General features: G+C 41.4%; 1 protein-coding gene across 1 annotated transcript in view; it reads right to left on the bottom strand.

The window, feature by feature from the left end:
- Positions 1-3,511: 3,511 nt before the first annotated feature.
- LanA (laminin subunit alpha) overlaps positions 3,512-16,647 on the bottom strand; it is a 32,005-nt gene continuing 18,869 nt past the window's right edge. The window contains exons 4-11 of the mRNA XM_065218074.1: positions 15,062-15,298; positions 14,755-14,925; positions 14,471-14,687; positions 14,191-14,400; positions 13,861-14,133; positions 13,661-13,798; positions 4,232-13,599; positions 3,512-4,165 (exon numbers count right to left, since the gene is read on the bottom strand). Coding sequence (XP_065074146.1) covers positions 4,034-4,165; positions 4,232-13,599; positions 13,661-13,798; positions 13,861-14,133; positions 14,191-14,400; positions 14,471-14,687; positions 14,755-14,925; positions 15,062-15,298 — 10,746 coding nt within the window. The 3' untranslated portion in view covers positions 3,512-4,033. The remainder of the gene's footprint in view (positions 4,166-4,231; positions 13,600-13,660; positions 13,799-13,860; positions 14,134-14,190; positions 14,401-14,470; positions 14,688-14,754; positions 14,926-15,061; positions 15,299-16,647) is intronic.

Here is a 16,647-nt window from a genome sequence, read left to right as displayed (position 1 = left end):
AATAACTAATGAATACCCAATTCTGACCTGATACCAAAATTTGGTATTGTCCAACATGACATAGAGGTAAAATACCAAAGAATAATACCAAAAAATTTCATACAAAATACTTTGTGAATACCAAAAAATTATATTTGGATACAAAAAAATACCTGTGAAGTATTGCTTAGGTATTGGATTATCATAATTTGGTATTGAAATGGTATTGTAGGAACATTTTTTGGTATTATTTTTTAGTATTGAGGCATTCCACGAAGGTTCGCATATCGATCCTGACCGATCATTTCCAATTACGCTGAAACTTTGCACAGTTGTTCCTTTTTAGTAAAGGCGCCATTTTGTGCTCTCAGTTTTTCTTATTGAATTACGACTACTTTTTGAAAAGGGTTTGTGTAAAAATAGTACTAATGAGTTTAAAAATATATATTGCCGAAACGCTTTGTTCGATTGATTTGGGGTCTAGAGCAAAGTTGTAGATATTATTTTGGCAATTGTGTAAAAATATACACTGTAAAAAAATTCGTTTGTATCAATGAAAAAAATATATTTATTATTAAAAAAGTTAATTTCTTAAAAAGTACATTTTTGAAAATTTTCGTTTTAAGCCTCATTGAAGCTCATAATGTTTGCTACTAACTTGCAAAGTTTGGTGATGGTATGGTTATGGTTTTTTTTGAATATTTCACGATTTTTACATTTTCATTAAAAACACATTTTTTTAACCGTGTATATTTTTTCAAGAATTGCGGAGAAGTCGAAAGAATCTTCCAAAAGAAGGAAAAGGCTTTTAGAAAACACTTTCGAGTGAGCCTAATAGATTTCTGAAAAATATAGATGGAACGTCAGCGGAAAGACGGAAGAAATTGGCAGAAAATGCAGGAAACCGGAAATATCTCCCGGCAGAAGTTGAAGGAAATTTCCATGGAGAATAGGAGAATCCTCCGGGGATAATCAGAAGTAATATCCAGGGATGTTCTAAAAATTATTCCAAGAGAAGTCAAAAAATCGACCAAGGGAAACATCTTCCGAGAAAGACAGTTCCAGGAAAAGCCAAAAGTCGGAGAAATTTCCGAGGAAAGATAAAACAAACTTGCGGGAGTAGTCTGAAGGAGGGGAATTCCCGGGAAGCGCCATCAGCCGTTTTCCTATTTCCAGGTAGTTGGGAAATACTAATAGTGGACCAATTTTGAAACTTTTTAAATACACGTGTTCACAATAACAGTGGATTAAAAATATTATTATTTTTTTTATTTAAAAGCTTTTCCAAAAAGTATTACATTGAATTTTAGTTGCATGGCTTATCATCCAGCGAACACCGCAGCAAATGATATAAGTTCTTGCAGACGATGGAATCATTTTTTATCTTTTTGTCTACACGCTAACTTTTTTTTCCCTTGATTTGTTTTCCGTCCTGAGCACCAATGCTACCGACGCCAGGGAGGCAGCTCCCACACCTAGACCCTACCTATCGACCCATAATAATTGTTGGTACTTACGAAATAGTTCTTCAATTTATCTAACGAAATTACACAGTTCCGTCATGATATAATCCATGCTTCCTACAAAGTTTCACAGAATTTTTCACGATAAAACACTTGCTTCTGGATTTTACTGAAGCTAAACTGGCGGCGGGAATAAAATTAACAGGTGTGAATTTTTCAATTCGTGATCGGTAAATAAATAAATACTGTGCACAAAAGTAATTATTTTTACTGACTTTTCGTGAAATCTTGAAAATTTTGAAATTAATGACTTTCTCAGTAAATGTATATTCTGTGTACAGTATTTTGCATGAAACGATACCGAAGTTCAGTTAGTGTTTTACAGAAAGTTGGTTATTCACCAGATTTGAACTGAATTTTTAGAAATTCTTTCGTTTTACGATGCAAGCCCAGGAAAAAAAATACCGAAAAACTCATTGCTGGATTAGTTAGTACGCTTTTGACGTCACAAGCAAGCATTAGTCTTGCCTTTTATTTATAATATTGCAGGACGACGCACACACTTGCAACGATTGCCTCCAATCCCCGTTCAGCAGAAAAAGCATACGAAATCGAGTTATCGCACTATGATTGCTTTTTATTCGCTTTTAGCCTATCCATCTTCCGAAGCATGAAGAGAGCAGGGGAGAAAGTACAGATCTGATATTCTCAACATTCGTGGTTCGAGGCCAGTCGGAAACCTTTTTACCTACATAATTCATTCCTCTCACTAATATACTCCACATTTATCGATCTCTATTTTCTTGGATTGGACCGCAGCTCGGTATATCTCACCCTCCGTTCATGCGGTCGTCACTAACATCCTTCGATGATGAATCCCTCATTATTGTAAGCAAATCTTACATCCTCCGATTCGGTGTAGATTTAAAATAAACAAAAATCATAGGACGTCAACTTTTGGAAACATTTTTTTAACTGAAGAGGGAGCCCTTAAGACCAAACATACCGTTATCTCTTAAGCAGTGTTCGGAAAATCTAAAAACTCAAATCTCACACTTGAAATTCAACTGCCCAAAAATCACCGATGAGATTTCAGGTTCAAAAATGCATTGCTTTATATTTTGGCGTATTTCACTGTTATTTGTTGTTTTTGTATCAGTGGACGCAAAACTAACAAAATATGTATAAGCATGCTATCAATTGACGTTTGAGCGGTTTGATTGTCAGATTCACATGCTAGTTTATTCTCTTCGGAGGACTTGAGAATAATTTTACGAACACTGCTGTTAAGGTATAACCATAATCGCATATCAATCCCATCTTCTCTATGCATATAGGACAATTATGCGATTATGGGCAGAAGTTTCAAATGTATAGTTTTTCTATCATTCATCAACACATTTACAGTTCAAGTTATGGCAATTGAGGTAGAGACAATTTAACGTTCAAGGTCGATTTCGGAAGTTTGAAAAATAATGTTCGTTTCTTGTGTGTTAGTTTATTCGAAAAAATATGAGAAAGAAAATTAAACATGGCACATAAATTGTATTTTCAAAATATTACTGACATTTGCAATCAATGGTTGTACATTGTATAGAAACTATGGAAACAACAAAGAACTAAAATGACAAAACGAGTCGAGTGTTTAATTTTACTTCTGTCACTGAATTTCGATTTTTAATTCAATTAAAATTGCAATTATCTGATCATAATGCCAGTTTCGTTATGTTGAGTTGAAAGAATCAGAGCAAATATGCGACAGGACGATTAAAGTTTAAAAAAAACCGTAAAAACATAGCAAGGTAGGATGGCCTTAAACGCACCCCTGGGGTAAAAGTGCTCCGTGCTGGTTTTCATACACGGCGAATGAGAACAACTCAAATTTGAGTTTAGTTCACTCATAATCGTCAAAAGTGCAGGAACTCAGCGATGAGTTAATTTGTTTCATGTTTTCCCAGGTTTTTCCAGGGAAAAAATCCCGAATTTGAGAAAAGTAAAGATTGGATTCACTCAGTCTATTGATACTACTCCGAGACTGAATTAAATTTTCGTCAATTTCCTCATTTTCCGGCAGATTTTTTAGGTTTTCCACAGGAAACCATGAGACAAATTTAACTCATCGCTGCGTTCCTGCACTTTTGGCGATTATGAGTGAACTAAAGTCAAATTTGGGTTGTTCTCATTCCCCGTGTAGCTTTGCGATCGTCAATTCGTTGATTTACTGAGCAGCATTGCTCAGGGGCGGGGATATTTTCCTCCAAGGGTGTATTATAAACTGTTCTCCCGTTGTCATGAAACACGATCTACTTCAAAGACAGAAATGAAATATGCTTCCATCCACTGCAATTTTCTTTGCGTCTTTCAATTTTAGAGTTAGTAGGTAGAAAAGAAAAGAATAGAAAATAAAAGAAAACTGAAAAGAGTGTATCTTGTCACAGTTTCCAAGAATAGCCAAAAGTCGTCATCGAATTTCCACATGTTAACTCTTATCATCATCAAGCCATTGTCCAAAAATCATTTTGTCCGTAGTTCGATTGCGTAAAGTCAAGTCATCAATAGTTTTTGTAGTTTGGCTCAAAATTAAAATTTTATTATATTGTAGGACAGATGCCAGTCTGTACGTTTCCAACAGACATTTTCGATGTAACTGGCTCCTGCTGGTTGCGGATCACCACATTGCGGATACAACCCTGGTAGGGTTCCCGAGCCGTAAGACCTCGAATCTGGAATTGAAAATATTGGTATGTTTTGTATGAGATGTCCTTTTCAACTAAACGGGTCGAGCTTACCCTCTGAAGATGAGGATGGCCTCCAAGGAACAGCGGCCTGGTGGTGTCCGTTGATCCCGAACGAGCATCTCCAATAGCCGGGTTGGAACTGACGTCATTGACCTTGATGGTAATAACATAGAACGACTTGATGGCCGTAATCGTACGCCATTGGCCATCGCACAGATTTTCACTGGGATCTGGGATGAACATAGCAGTGAATGGTTCATCGCCGTTGTTCACCGTCAGGCTGATGTTGCCATTGACCAATTCAAGAACGAAGAAGGCACGTTTGCCATGTACGGACATCAGCAAACCTGTCGTAGATCTTGGTTTGATGTCCATGCTGACAGTCAGCTCATTTCCAACCTTGAATTTCTCTCTCAGTTTTATGAAACCACCTCCCTTTCCAAAGAACATGCCTGTCTCGATTTGAGACGAACAGGGGATGGTTTGAGTAATGTTGGATGGAGAACCGAGAAGCTTATTGAATGCCTTGATTTCCGTAATACATCCAACGAATTGATCGCGCTCCAAGATATTCTTATCGATCTTAAGATTGAGAGCAACATCTTCGTAATGTTCTCCACCAGAGACACCTCCAACGAAGAACGGAGCTTGTACTTGCATGGTTCTAGTGTTTCCAGCAGACTCTCCATGTACCTCATCTTCACTATCGACCACCAATTGACCCTTGTTATGGACTCGAGAGAAATGGACAGTGTGCCATTCATTGTCGTCGTAGCTTCGTTCCGAACTAATATTAGCCGATCCAGAGCCACAGTTGAACGAGTGGAATACTTTTCCATCTCGCAAATACAGGGCTATAAAATCGGTATGTCGAGAGTCAGCAGCATAGAATAACACACCCTCGGAGAATTCGGTTTTGAATGAGAGCGAGAATTCATACTGTTTCTTGATTTTTTGAGGTATTTCATTGAACTCGATGTGGCTGAAAGGTCCCGTACCGAATCGATAACCTGCATCGAAGTCAACGTCTTGTTCGGGTACGACTGGTAGTCTGCAAGTAGGTTCTGGTTTCTCGGGTGGTGGTCGAGGTCGCCTAGTAGTAGTAGTAGTAGTCGTTGATGTTGTTGTTGGTTTAGATGGAGTTGTCGTAGTTGTAGTTGTAGTAGTAGTAGTTTCCAAATCATCTGGCTGGTCGGTAATATCTTCTTCCCATGGCCTATGGGGCAATCCTTCAACTTCATTTAGCTTGTCATCAGGTTTATGTTCATCTGCATCGACCCGTGATGTGAATACTACTGGTTCGCTTCCACCATCCGGATAAAATAGAGGAACTTCACTTGGGCTGACTGCAAAAATGTCCTTCGAGCAGTGGTCCAGTACCGCAGATTTCTTATCCTTCAAGTTGGCAAAGTTCACGATTTGACCATTGACTGTCACATCACGAATACATCCCCAGAAATAAGCCGGAGTTGCAATGGCATTCCTCGGGGTGACAAAGTTCTTTGGTAAACCACCGAAGTAAATCTCCCCACTTACAATATCCAACGGCGGAGGTTCTTCATCGGATACAAATGGATCACTATCGTCCACAACCAATGACCAGCGGTAATTTTCCTGAGTTGCAGTGACAGCATGCCAATCGCCATCATTGTAACGACTGTTTCCAGTGGTAATTTCCTTTTTGGTACTCCTCAAAACCAACACTCCGTCCTCCAAGGTCAATCCGAACGTTGCACTTTGATCATCGTTGGCAGTGTAGAACAGTACTCCGTGGGTCTGATGCGTTTTAAATTTGATATTTACTTGAAGACCATTTGCTGATGCCACTTCTGGTTGGCTTACATATCCAAATTGGTGTGGTGGGAAAGATAGCAATGAAGAGAATTTCATTGGACATCCTGGACGTATATCTAATGCCTTCTGGTTAATACTCAAGTCCACCTTTGTTCCCAAAATGTATACATCATCAATACAACCATCGAAGCCCTTTGTCGTAACCTCCGAATGGTTCATCTTGCCTGGATAACCACCGAAGAACATCGACTCCGAAATCCTCAACGGTTCAACATTGCCTTCAAAGTGAACATTGGATGCTTCCTGATAGATCACATTTCCATCGACCGTCAGCTTACCAACAACCCCATCACGTTCAGCCGATACAGTATGCCAAGCATCATCATTGAAACCATGCCCGGATCCGATTGATACTACCTCCGCATGTTGACCAAGCTTGAACTGGAACACAATCCGTCCGTCCTTCATTTCAATCGAAATAAAGTGACGGTTTCTACCAGCGTAGAACAACAAACCGTCCTGTGTATCTTGAGTTGCCTTGAACCGGAACTGGATTTGTGAACGATGCTTGAATGAATATGACTTTGCATCCACCATAACGTATCCATTGCCACCGAAACGGAACCCTGTCGTAGGCTTATCTTCATCCAGTAGCTTATCACGTTCTCTGCCACCGTGGACATTTTGAGTCTGTACAAAGTTCCACAAGCCAACGTGTTCACCTCCGACTTGCAAGTCTTGAATTTGACCAGAAAATCCACCTGATTTCACATCGCTAGGCATGTTGTACTCCGGTGGATAACCCCCAACAAAGAGCTTACTATTTTGATCGACGTTAAATACATTATAAACTCCCGGTAATGTCTGCTCCTTCGGATGAATCATTTCTGTTCCATTCTCCAGCTCTTCACGAATCGTCAACTTGACATTATTTCCACTTCGATCGATGATAGCCTGATACCACTTATCGTCCGCCACATATTTCGGATTGATCACCTTCTCCGGATCATTACCCAGGTCAATCGATAGCACAGGATAACCATTCTCAATCTCCAATGCCATGTAATCATCTCGTGAAGTCTTCTTGGAATCCGGTTTTACTTCGTTACCCAAGTAGAACAAGAATCCTTCCGGTTTGTTCGTCTTGAAGTAAGCTGATACGGTTGAGTTCGAAGCCATCTGTGATAGCACCTCTGGAGGTTTGATCTCTAAAGTAGTGTTCGGATGGAACGTCATTCCAAATTTGATACTGTTGGCCAACGATCGTGCACTGGCAATTTGTTTCTTCAGCGACTCCAAACGATCACCAATGTCACTCACAATTGAATCAATCATATTCTGTTTCTCTTCTACTTCGTTCACCATCATTGCAACCTTTGGAATCATGTTCTTATATTGATCGATTTGACTTGCAGCCTGATGAATGCTCTTATTCGTACGATCGATTTCTTTCGGCAATTGCTCTGCCACATAGAGACTTTTCGGGAGATCCGAAATGATTGGGTCTAGGATCTTCAAAGCGTTCTGGGAATCCTTCTGAGCATCAATGGCTTGATCCCTTGCGATTTCCCAGCTGTTAGTGTGGGATTCTTGCGGGATGCCATCCAACGACTGATTGATTGAATACAAAACATCATCGCTATCTTCGTTGGATTTCTTAATTTGTTCAACTGTTCCCACCGATTTGTTAATATGTGGTTCCAAATCTGATTGCAAGGAATGAAGTGATTTCATAGCATCGCTCAGTAGCTCGCTTGAATCACTGTCCGACTCTCCTGCTAGATCATCAACTCCCTTTGTCAACTCCGTTGCATTCTGAGCCAGAAGCTCAGCCTTTTCGGCATTGGCTTTGGCCTCATTCACTGCATCAGCGATCATTGAGTACGCTGTAGCAGCCTTCAATGCCATTTCCGAATTGGCTGTGACATTCGAATAGTTGGCAGTCAAACGTTGAGCTTCCTCCTTCAAGTTTGCAGCATATTCCATGGAATCCTGGATCTTCGACGAAAGATCCTGATACTCTTTGTCGTTTTCAGGAAGCTCCTGATCAACTTTGCCATTAAGTTGCTTCAATTCTGAATTTGCATTATCTAGCTCCGAGTGAGTGGTGAAGATGTCAAGGCTTATCTTCGAAGAGTCATCCAACAGATTCTTTGCATTCTCGATGTTTTCATTAGCCTCCTTGTGTTGAGCAGATACCGTATCAAACTTGGAATCCAAAGCTCCATTATTCTTCTTGTTCAATTTAGCTGTGGTACGACTTTCCTCTTCGATATTAAGGCTCCAGTTGTACAAGTCTTCCAACTTTACGTCAAACGCTCCAATGCTGTGCATGAGCTTATTTAGCCGATTCTGTTGATCGTGCACAGGCAGTGCGAACACTTCTACCTTCGACAGTAGGTCGGTAGCATTGTCCAAATGGACATTGAGGCTTCCAGGAGTAGCGGAATATTGCTTAATTAACTGTAGATAGTTGACAGCCTCCGCATGTGCCTGTTCCAACTTGTGACTTTCTGATTTACCCAAATTTTCTGCCAACTTTTCAACTTCCATGATCGTATTTCTGGTACTAATGTCCACAAAGCGACACGAGTCCAAAATATCTGAAGAACCCCGTAGAAGATTATCACTCTTTGTGGAAAGGTCGTTAACATTTTGATCAGCATAGTGAATGCGACGATCAAGATTTTTTACATCCATCTCCAATGACTCCACCTGCTGTTTGGGTGGATTAAGGTTAACTCCATGAGGATCCAGTTTGCGAACAGATGGTTCAATTTCATCCACCAAATCGTCAAAGTACTTCAATTTTTGAGAAGTATAGTAGTCATCAGCAACGGTTTCGATATCTAGCAAGACTGGGTCGATCGTTTCCTTCAGCTCATCTGTCACATCCAACAAAGCATGGTGACATCCATCGCACTCCTGACAACCGGTATCAGGAATCAGAACCCATCGGTACGGACACGAATCACACTTCTCTCCAACGACACCGGATAAACACTCACACTGTCCAGTCTGAGCATTGCATCCCAAACCTCTGGAGTAGTCTGTGTTACACGAACATGGAATGCATCCGTCCTCGGAATAATTCCAATAGCCTGGCTCACAGCGATCGCACTGTCGACCAGTAACGCCTGGCTTACAGGCACATTTTCCGCTATGATCATCACACTGAGTACTATTCGAGGCGAGTCCACAATCACACGCCGTGCAACCACGTCCGGACTCGAATCCGAAATGATCCTCTTCACAACGATCGCATTTCTCGCCTATCACATTCGGAAAACAGTTGCAGCTTCCAATGAAGTTATCACAATGTTCAGTACCAACAGCATCGCAAATACAGCTCTGACAGTCCTTAAGATTGACTGCATCTCCGTAGAATCCAGGTGCACACAAATTACAAGCTCTGCCATATGTATTGTTCAAACAAAGCAAGCATTCTCCTGATACAGAATCGCATGAACCAGGTTCATCTGGGTTGATGTTACCGGAGCAGTCACATTGTCTACAAACTTCACCTTCAACTTCCGGTTGTCCAAAGAATCCAGAAGCACAGCTTTGGCATTTCTCACCCGTGTAGCCCGGTTTACAATCACAGTGAATCTCATAGCCATCCTCCGATACTTCACAAGACGTCGCAAAATTATTTGAATCAATCGGCAATGGGCAAGCGCAGATCATGCAATCATTCGGAGAACCTCGAGTAGCATTTCCGTAGTACCCTTCGATACACAGTTCGCAGTGATCACCGGTCGTATCGTGCTTACATTCATTGCAAATTCCTGTAATACAGTCGCATTTTTCGGCATGACCATTACACTGACAAGGGATACAGTAGCCTCCGTATGGTCCATGTGTATCACGGTAATAACCCGGTGCACAATCCTCGCAAGATAATCCAGTATATCCCGGGGGACACGAACAACGTTCGACGGACAATTCTTCATACATATCATAACTGCCTGGATCATCGTGAGCCATGGTCAAACTTACGTCGGAAACAACCGTTGAGAGGCCATTCTCCCAATAGGAGGCTCTGACGTAGATAGCTTTCAGATCTCGCAACAATACCATAAACTGCTCACGGGTTACTGAACCTCCCGAAGCGGTCTGGAAGTTTGATTCCACCATTTGAACACGCCCATTAAACAGCGTATTCGATGCGGGTTGTTCAATGCTCTGATGAGTCACCACCATGTTCTTTCCTTCCAAAATCACATCCGGTCCAATCAACGAACTTCCAAATAGACCATTTGTGTAGATGATCTTGTAAGTTAAATAACCACCGTAGGCAGTAATATGACTATTCAAATCAAGCAGATAATCCAACATTCCAAAGTAAGCCAATCCGGAGAGCAGTTCTTCGTTATCCACGTCGCTCAAAGCCACTTCAGCTGATGTTTCGTTGATCATTATTTCCCCATCAACAATCCAAGGTGCGATCTGTGGTTTCCCACCTGATAGCTTGATGGTATTTAACGTGACGTCCTTCATCATACTGACATTGAACGGTCGAAGGAAAGCCGTCTCGCAAACGGAAGTATGTCCAAAGCAGAAACACTTGGTACATCCCTCCGGGTTTGAGGCTTGCAAGTTGTAAGTTCCGTCCACACATTGGCTACACTCTCGACCTTGCACATTCTTCTTACAGAAACAAGTCTCATCATTTTGATCACAAATCTCAAACGTTGTTCCTCGGATGTCACACTTACAAGGTTCACAGTATGGGAAATTGAAGAACCCAAACTGACAATGATCGCAGGATCTGCCCACTACGTTGGATTTACAATCACATACACCGCTTTGCAAATCACACTGAAGATTATTGTTGGCAACACCCAATGGATGACAGTTACACTCTTCACAGCCAATAATCTGATCATAGCCGAAAGTATATGGCATACACTGATCGCACTTCTCTCCAGTCACACGGTCCGGACAGATACATTCTCCAGTATCTTTCTGGCAAAGGGCCGTTGATGGACAGTCGCAAGGCTTGCAGTCAGGAAATCCGTAATAACCGGTTTTACAAGCTTCACATTGACGACCAATAATGTGTGGCTTGCACTGACATTGTCCTCCAAATTGCTCGCACTCGAAGCTGTTGGATCCGTAGTAATCACAATTACAGGGCAGAGCTCCAGTGTTGTAGTCTGCTGTCAAGGAGAATACAGCTTCCTTGCAGAAATCACTTGCATTCAATTGGATGTGGAAATGATTTTGGCCGCATTTCTGGATGAACTCCTTAGTTTGGTCGAAGGTTTCCTCTTGGAGAAGATCATCGTGGAACTGATCAGCTGGCACCAACTGAATGTAGTCCAACCAAACTCCCTTCGTGGCACTGCTCAACAAAGTGAAATCGAACGTGTCCTCCAAATCGAACCAGATGAATCCGTTATCTTGTTTCAACACTTCACGACATCCAGTATTAGCCGGACAGTGACGCAATGGCAGTTTTCCATCAAAGTTCTGACGATCCGTCTCAATTCGGTACTGAATGTTGAACACTGGATGGTTCGGTTGATAGAACTTTACAATAATCACATAGCGATCAGGATGTGATACCTTTGCCTTAAAATTCAACGCTGGCTCATCCTTATCCAAATAAATCAGTTTCGTTGCATCATCCAACATATCACTTGGGTTGGTCTCTGCAATACGACCTTCGTTGTCCGCTTCGAATTCAATTTTTTTCGAGTCCGAAGCTGTACGGTAACTTGTCAGCACGCATTTGCCATTCTGCATTACGCAAACTGGGCTAGGACTTATGTAATCGGTGGACCATTCTTCATAGGGAATAGCAGTGACGGATTTGATAGCCACAGCTCCAGTAGGTTCTTGGCTTGAAACGGTGATCGGTTTGCGGTTGTTCGGGTCAATGTAGAACACTTTTTCGCGAGACTCTTTATCAATGACTGGCTGGCGGCAAACGGTGGTGTACGTACAAGGATAGGCAGTAACCGTGCCATCTTGTTCAATATCTCCAATTTGATTGATCTGTAGAACAGAAATTTCCGGGTAATTACGATTGGTAATGTAGTCCACCACAAGTACGTATCGATCTGGCCGTGGGACATCCAGCGAGTAGCTCAGTTCGTTCTGATCGACTGTCAGTAGAGGAAGGTTCTCTTCTTTGATCACATCCAGATGATCGTAATCCTTGAAATATTCTCCAGGCTTGAACGAATCGTCTCCCTCGACAATATGCGCTTCCAGCTGTGGCTTGAACTCGATAATGTTTGGGTACTTGAAGTGACGGCACAGTTCCATGTCGGTAAACTCGCATGGATTTTCGATTTTCTTGGTCAAAATTGAAGCTTCATAGTACGCTGCAGGCAGAAGGACGAAGTAGTCGAGGAATACATTTTTATCAGTCTTGATACTGATGGTATACCGGCCAGGATCCAAGACGACGGGAGAAGGAATCTCTCCTTTTGCCCCCGAAACGGTTACAAATTCCGGATGTGTGTTTGGCTTGAAAAGTACCTTAGCTTTCTGTTCAAGCTCAGCCGGATTATCAGGAGTAATCAATATCTGAGCGATGACATTGTCTTTCGTTGGATTTTTGTAGTAAATTACTAGGCGATACACGGAAGACTTATGTATTGAGACTTCGTTGATAACTTCATTCTGCAGACCAGAAAACACTGCATAGCCTCGTTTGCTGAACTCTGGGAAGACATCTTCATGGAACTGGTAACGGACTTGAGCTCCCGATGGAGTATATCCATCTTCATATTCATATTGGAACTGGTTCAAAGTTGGGAAATAATGAGTCGTCAAAGGATAGGTGCAAGTTCTTCCAGTGATCCTAGGATGACATTTACATTGACCGGTCTCCTTGTTGCAGACATTGTTAGCCGAACCTCCAATGTCACAGCCGCAGTCCTTGCAACCAAACAAGCTGGCGCCAAACAAATCAAAGGTGCCGTCCTTGCATTCCGAACATTGACGACCAGTTACCGAGGGTTTACAAGCACATTGACCAGTTTTGGTGTCACAAGTGTCCAAAGCACCGATTGTTCCATCGATGAAACATTCACAATCCTCGCAGCCATGTGGATTACTGGCGTTCAAGTTCCAATACAACGGTCGGCATTTGTCGCAAATTCTTCCATGAACGCGCTCCTTGCACTGACATAACTCTCCAGCAGGTACTGATCCACAACCGGCAAACTTCGCTATGACACCAGCCGGATCACAATTGCACTCTTCGCAAGCTGGGAAATTGTAGAAACTTTCCTTGCACTGGTTACAGGTTTTTCCATCGAAGTTGTACGCACACTGACACTGACCTTCATTGTTACAGGACAACCCGATCGACCCATGAGCATCACAGTTACACGGCAAACATTCAGGATATTGGTAGTATCCAGGAAGACACATGGTACACTGTCTACCAGAGAAGTTCGGTAGACAAGCGCACTTTCCAGTAACATCACAAACCGTGGACGCGCTTCCAGCTCCGGAGCAGTGACATGGCTCACAATTGGGATAGTTGAAGTATCCGGGGGTACACTGATCACACCGAGGTCCTCCGTAGCCTTTACGGCACAGACACTGCCCGTTGCCTTTGTCACAAACTTCATCCAAGGTTCCGCTTACGTCACAGTTGCAGTCTGTAAGATGAAGTTCGTTGAATTTGAGACATATTACAAAATTGCATTTCAAAATACTCACATGTACATGCAGGGTAGTTGAAGAAACCATCTTTACATTTTTCGCAATGTTGACCAGCGAAATTCGGCTTACACTGACACTGTCCAGATCCGAAATCACACACATCACTTACTGAGCCAATAGCGTTGCATCCACAAGCTACAAGTAAAAGATCCAGTTAGGCAACATTCCTATATCTTCAATCAACCAGCACAGCTTACGTTCACAATCCGGGAAGTCGTAATAGCCGTTGGCACACTGCCTACAGTGATCACCATCGAAATTTGGTTTACATGGACACTCCCCATTGACGGCTTCGCAGTGATAACCGATGGTTCCGTTCAGATTGCACTCACACGGACGGCAGTTCGGATATCCAAAATGGCCATACGAACAGGAATCACAATTCGGTGGGTTGAACTCCGGTCGGCACTCGCAACGACCCGTTTCTTCTTCACAGTTTCCAGTGGAGTAGAAGTGATCGCAGTTACAAGCTGTAAAGATTGAAATGCTTAATAAATGCTTATATGTTCACACAAACGATAACTTACGTTTGCAAACATCGGTTTCATTCCATTGCTTTCCGTATGGGCGGTAGAACGTGTTCTGACATTTGTTACAGTTGATACCTTCGGTATGGTGCTGGCAATTTTGGCAGATACCACCTCCCTCGTAGTTGCCGTGGATATCCAACGAGAGGTGTTTCTCGTCAATTTCTTCGGAGTAGATACACTCAGTCGTATGGCCGTGGCAGTTGCAAGCTGTAATAGTATGTACATACAGCTCAAATGAAGTGGTTTGAGAGCGCTAAGTGAATAAAAGAGATCTTACGTTCGCACTGGAAAGGTCGAGCATTCGTGTTTTGGTGCCATTTCTTCTGTTCGAAACCTGGACAACACTCTGCACACTGAATACCACAAGTGCTGTGTTGACACTGGCACGCCAGGATACGTTTTGACGAGCGTGGATCTAGCACATTGCAAGTGTTCGCATGACCGTTACACATGCAGCGGCCTCCGATCGAAATATCTTTGATCGAGTAGAAGTACTGTGAAGCACAAAATGTAAATTAAATTATGTAGTGATTAGTGTAAGATTGACAAAATTCAACTCACTCTTCGAGTAACGGTGGGATCCTGCCGGGCGACGGACATCAAATGTCCTAACAGATTTTTCGTTCGGAGCAGCCGAATTCGTACGTTAGTTGCACGAGTCCACTCCTGCAGGGCGGTCGAGTTGAAGTAGTTGTTTGCTGAGGGACGATTGTTCAGCAACATCACTGGGATCTACAAGCGAATGAAACATAATTTTCATCAGCATGCGATCACTACTTGAAAACTGCTCGAATAGCACCATATTCACCACAATATGCACCACGGTTGCCTACGAACACGGCGCAACACAATGAATCGATCAACTCACCTCACCATTCTCGAGCGGTACAATTTTCGAGTACTCGGTCGTACAGATCACATCATCGTCGTGCATGATAGGACGCAAACTGTCCCGCCCGAAATAGGCCTCGCAATCGGCGGGTGAGTCGGAGAAGTGCTGCCACGATAGCCATGTCTTTCCATAATCGATCGATTTCTCCAGTGTCCACAGACCGGGACGGGGAGAGTTGCCCATACGGATGAACAGATACGCCACATGGAATTCCTAGGAAAAATAAAAAGTTTCATACATATTATGAAATTTATTCCTATGATTAGCACAACACGGATGGATAGAATGTGAACGAGTCAAGTGTGGGCAGACGTTTAATTGCTGTCGTTTTATCAATATAAACTTGAATGTTTAAATAGAGCTGCTGATGATGCAGTAGATCAAATTTCAGCATCGTATGCACTACGGCTCAGACTTGAATGTGCATTTTAAGTGAGGTCATGAATTATCCGTTTGTTTGTCAGTTTGACTAAGCATGAAAACATATAACACATTATTGAATGCAGAATTTCCAATGGAGTTCAGCAACACTAATTGAGCGTGACTCCATATTTCATCTATATATATATGTATGCTTTTAAAATCTCTCCGTTACAGAAAAAAAATCTACCAAAGAAATTATTTATAGTTAGAGCCAGGACAGAAAAAACCAAGCAGAAAATTTTTTCATCATCTTACTGCATAGCGTCCTGCAATGAGATGATGAAAAATTATACTGCTTAATTTTGTCTGTCCTGTCACTAACTGTAAGAATGCAATGCATACTTATTAGTATCTTTTCAAAAAATGAGATAGCAACTTGGGAAAAAATGTGGACTATAAAAAATTTTAAAATATTCTTGAACATTATATTTTACGAAATATCAATGTATAAACAGTTAATGTTGAAAAAACTTTTTTTAGGGGCCGCCCTAAATTACTTATTAATATATACTGATTATTATTATGAAGCGTAAACCATTAGACATAGAAAATTTATTCTTTCGACAAACTAGTTTAAAATAACTTGTTCTACAACTTTTTCGAAAAAACTAAAAAGTTGTTATTTGGAATTCATCAACTGAATGGACCACCCTAATATCTCGCACAACAAAAGATTATAAAAAAATAAATAAAAAAAAAGTTTCCCGAAGACGCTATACAGTGTTTTCCCGTGGATATCTTTTTTTCCCCGATTTTGTCAGCCTGCAGATTTCACTAAAACTGTCAAGTTTTTGAACATGGATTCTCAAACTTTTTGCACTGAATAATTTTTATTCTTACTCTTAGTTAAAATTTTAATGCTAGGGGAAATGGGGGGAAAAAGGACATAAGGGGTAAAATGAACAATTAACGATTTTAAGTGCTTATTTATTCAAATATCAATCAATTCAACGCACAGGTCTTTCAACCAATATACCTTTTATCTTTTAATAGAATTTCACTAACATAATTTCTCCGTTTAAAACATCAATTGTACATTTTACTCCCTGTTCTCCAACTAGGAATTAGTAGTTTTGAATTGCTGTGTAATTTTTACCATGGAAACCTATGTTTTCTTAGCTATCGTAATAAAAAACATT

Source organism: Ochlerotatus camptorhynchus, unplaced genomic scaffold (assembly GCF_037179485.1).
Source record: "Ochlerotatus camptorhynchus isolate MF236.1 unplaced genomic scaffold, CSIRO-AGI_Acam_v1.1 ptg000083l, whole genome shotgun sequence".
Taxonomy (NCBI): Eukaryota; Metazoa; Arthropoda; class Insecta; order Diptera; family Culicidae; genus Ochlerotatus; species Ochlerotatus camptorhynchus.
The sequence above is the reverse complement of the archived record's forward strand: the minus strand, read 5'-3'. Positions and strand labels throughout refer to the sequence as shown.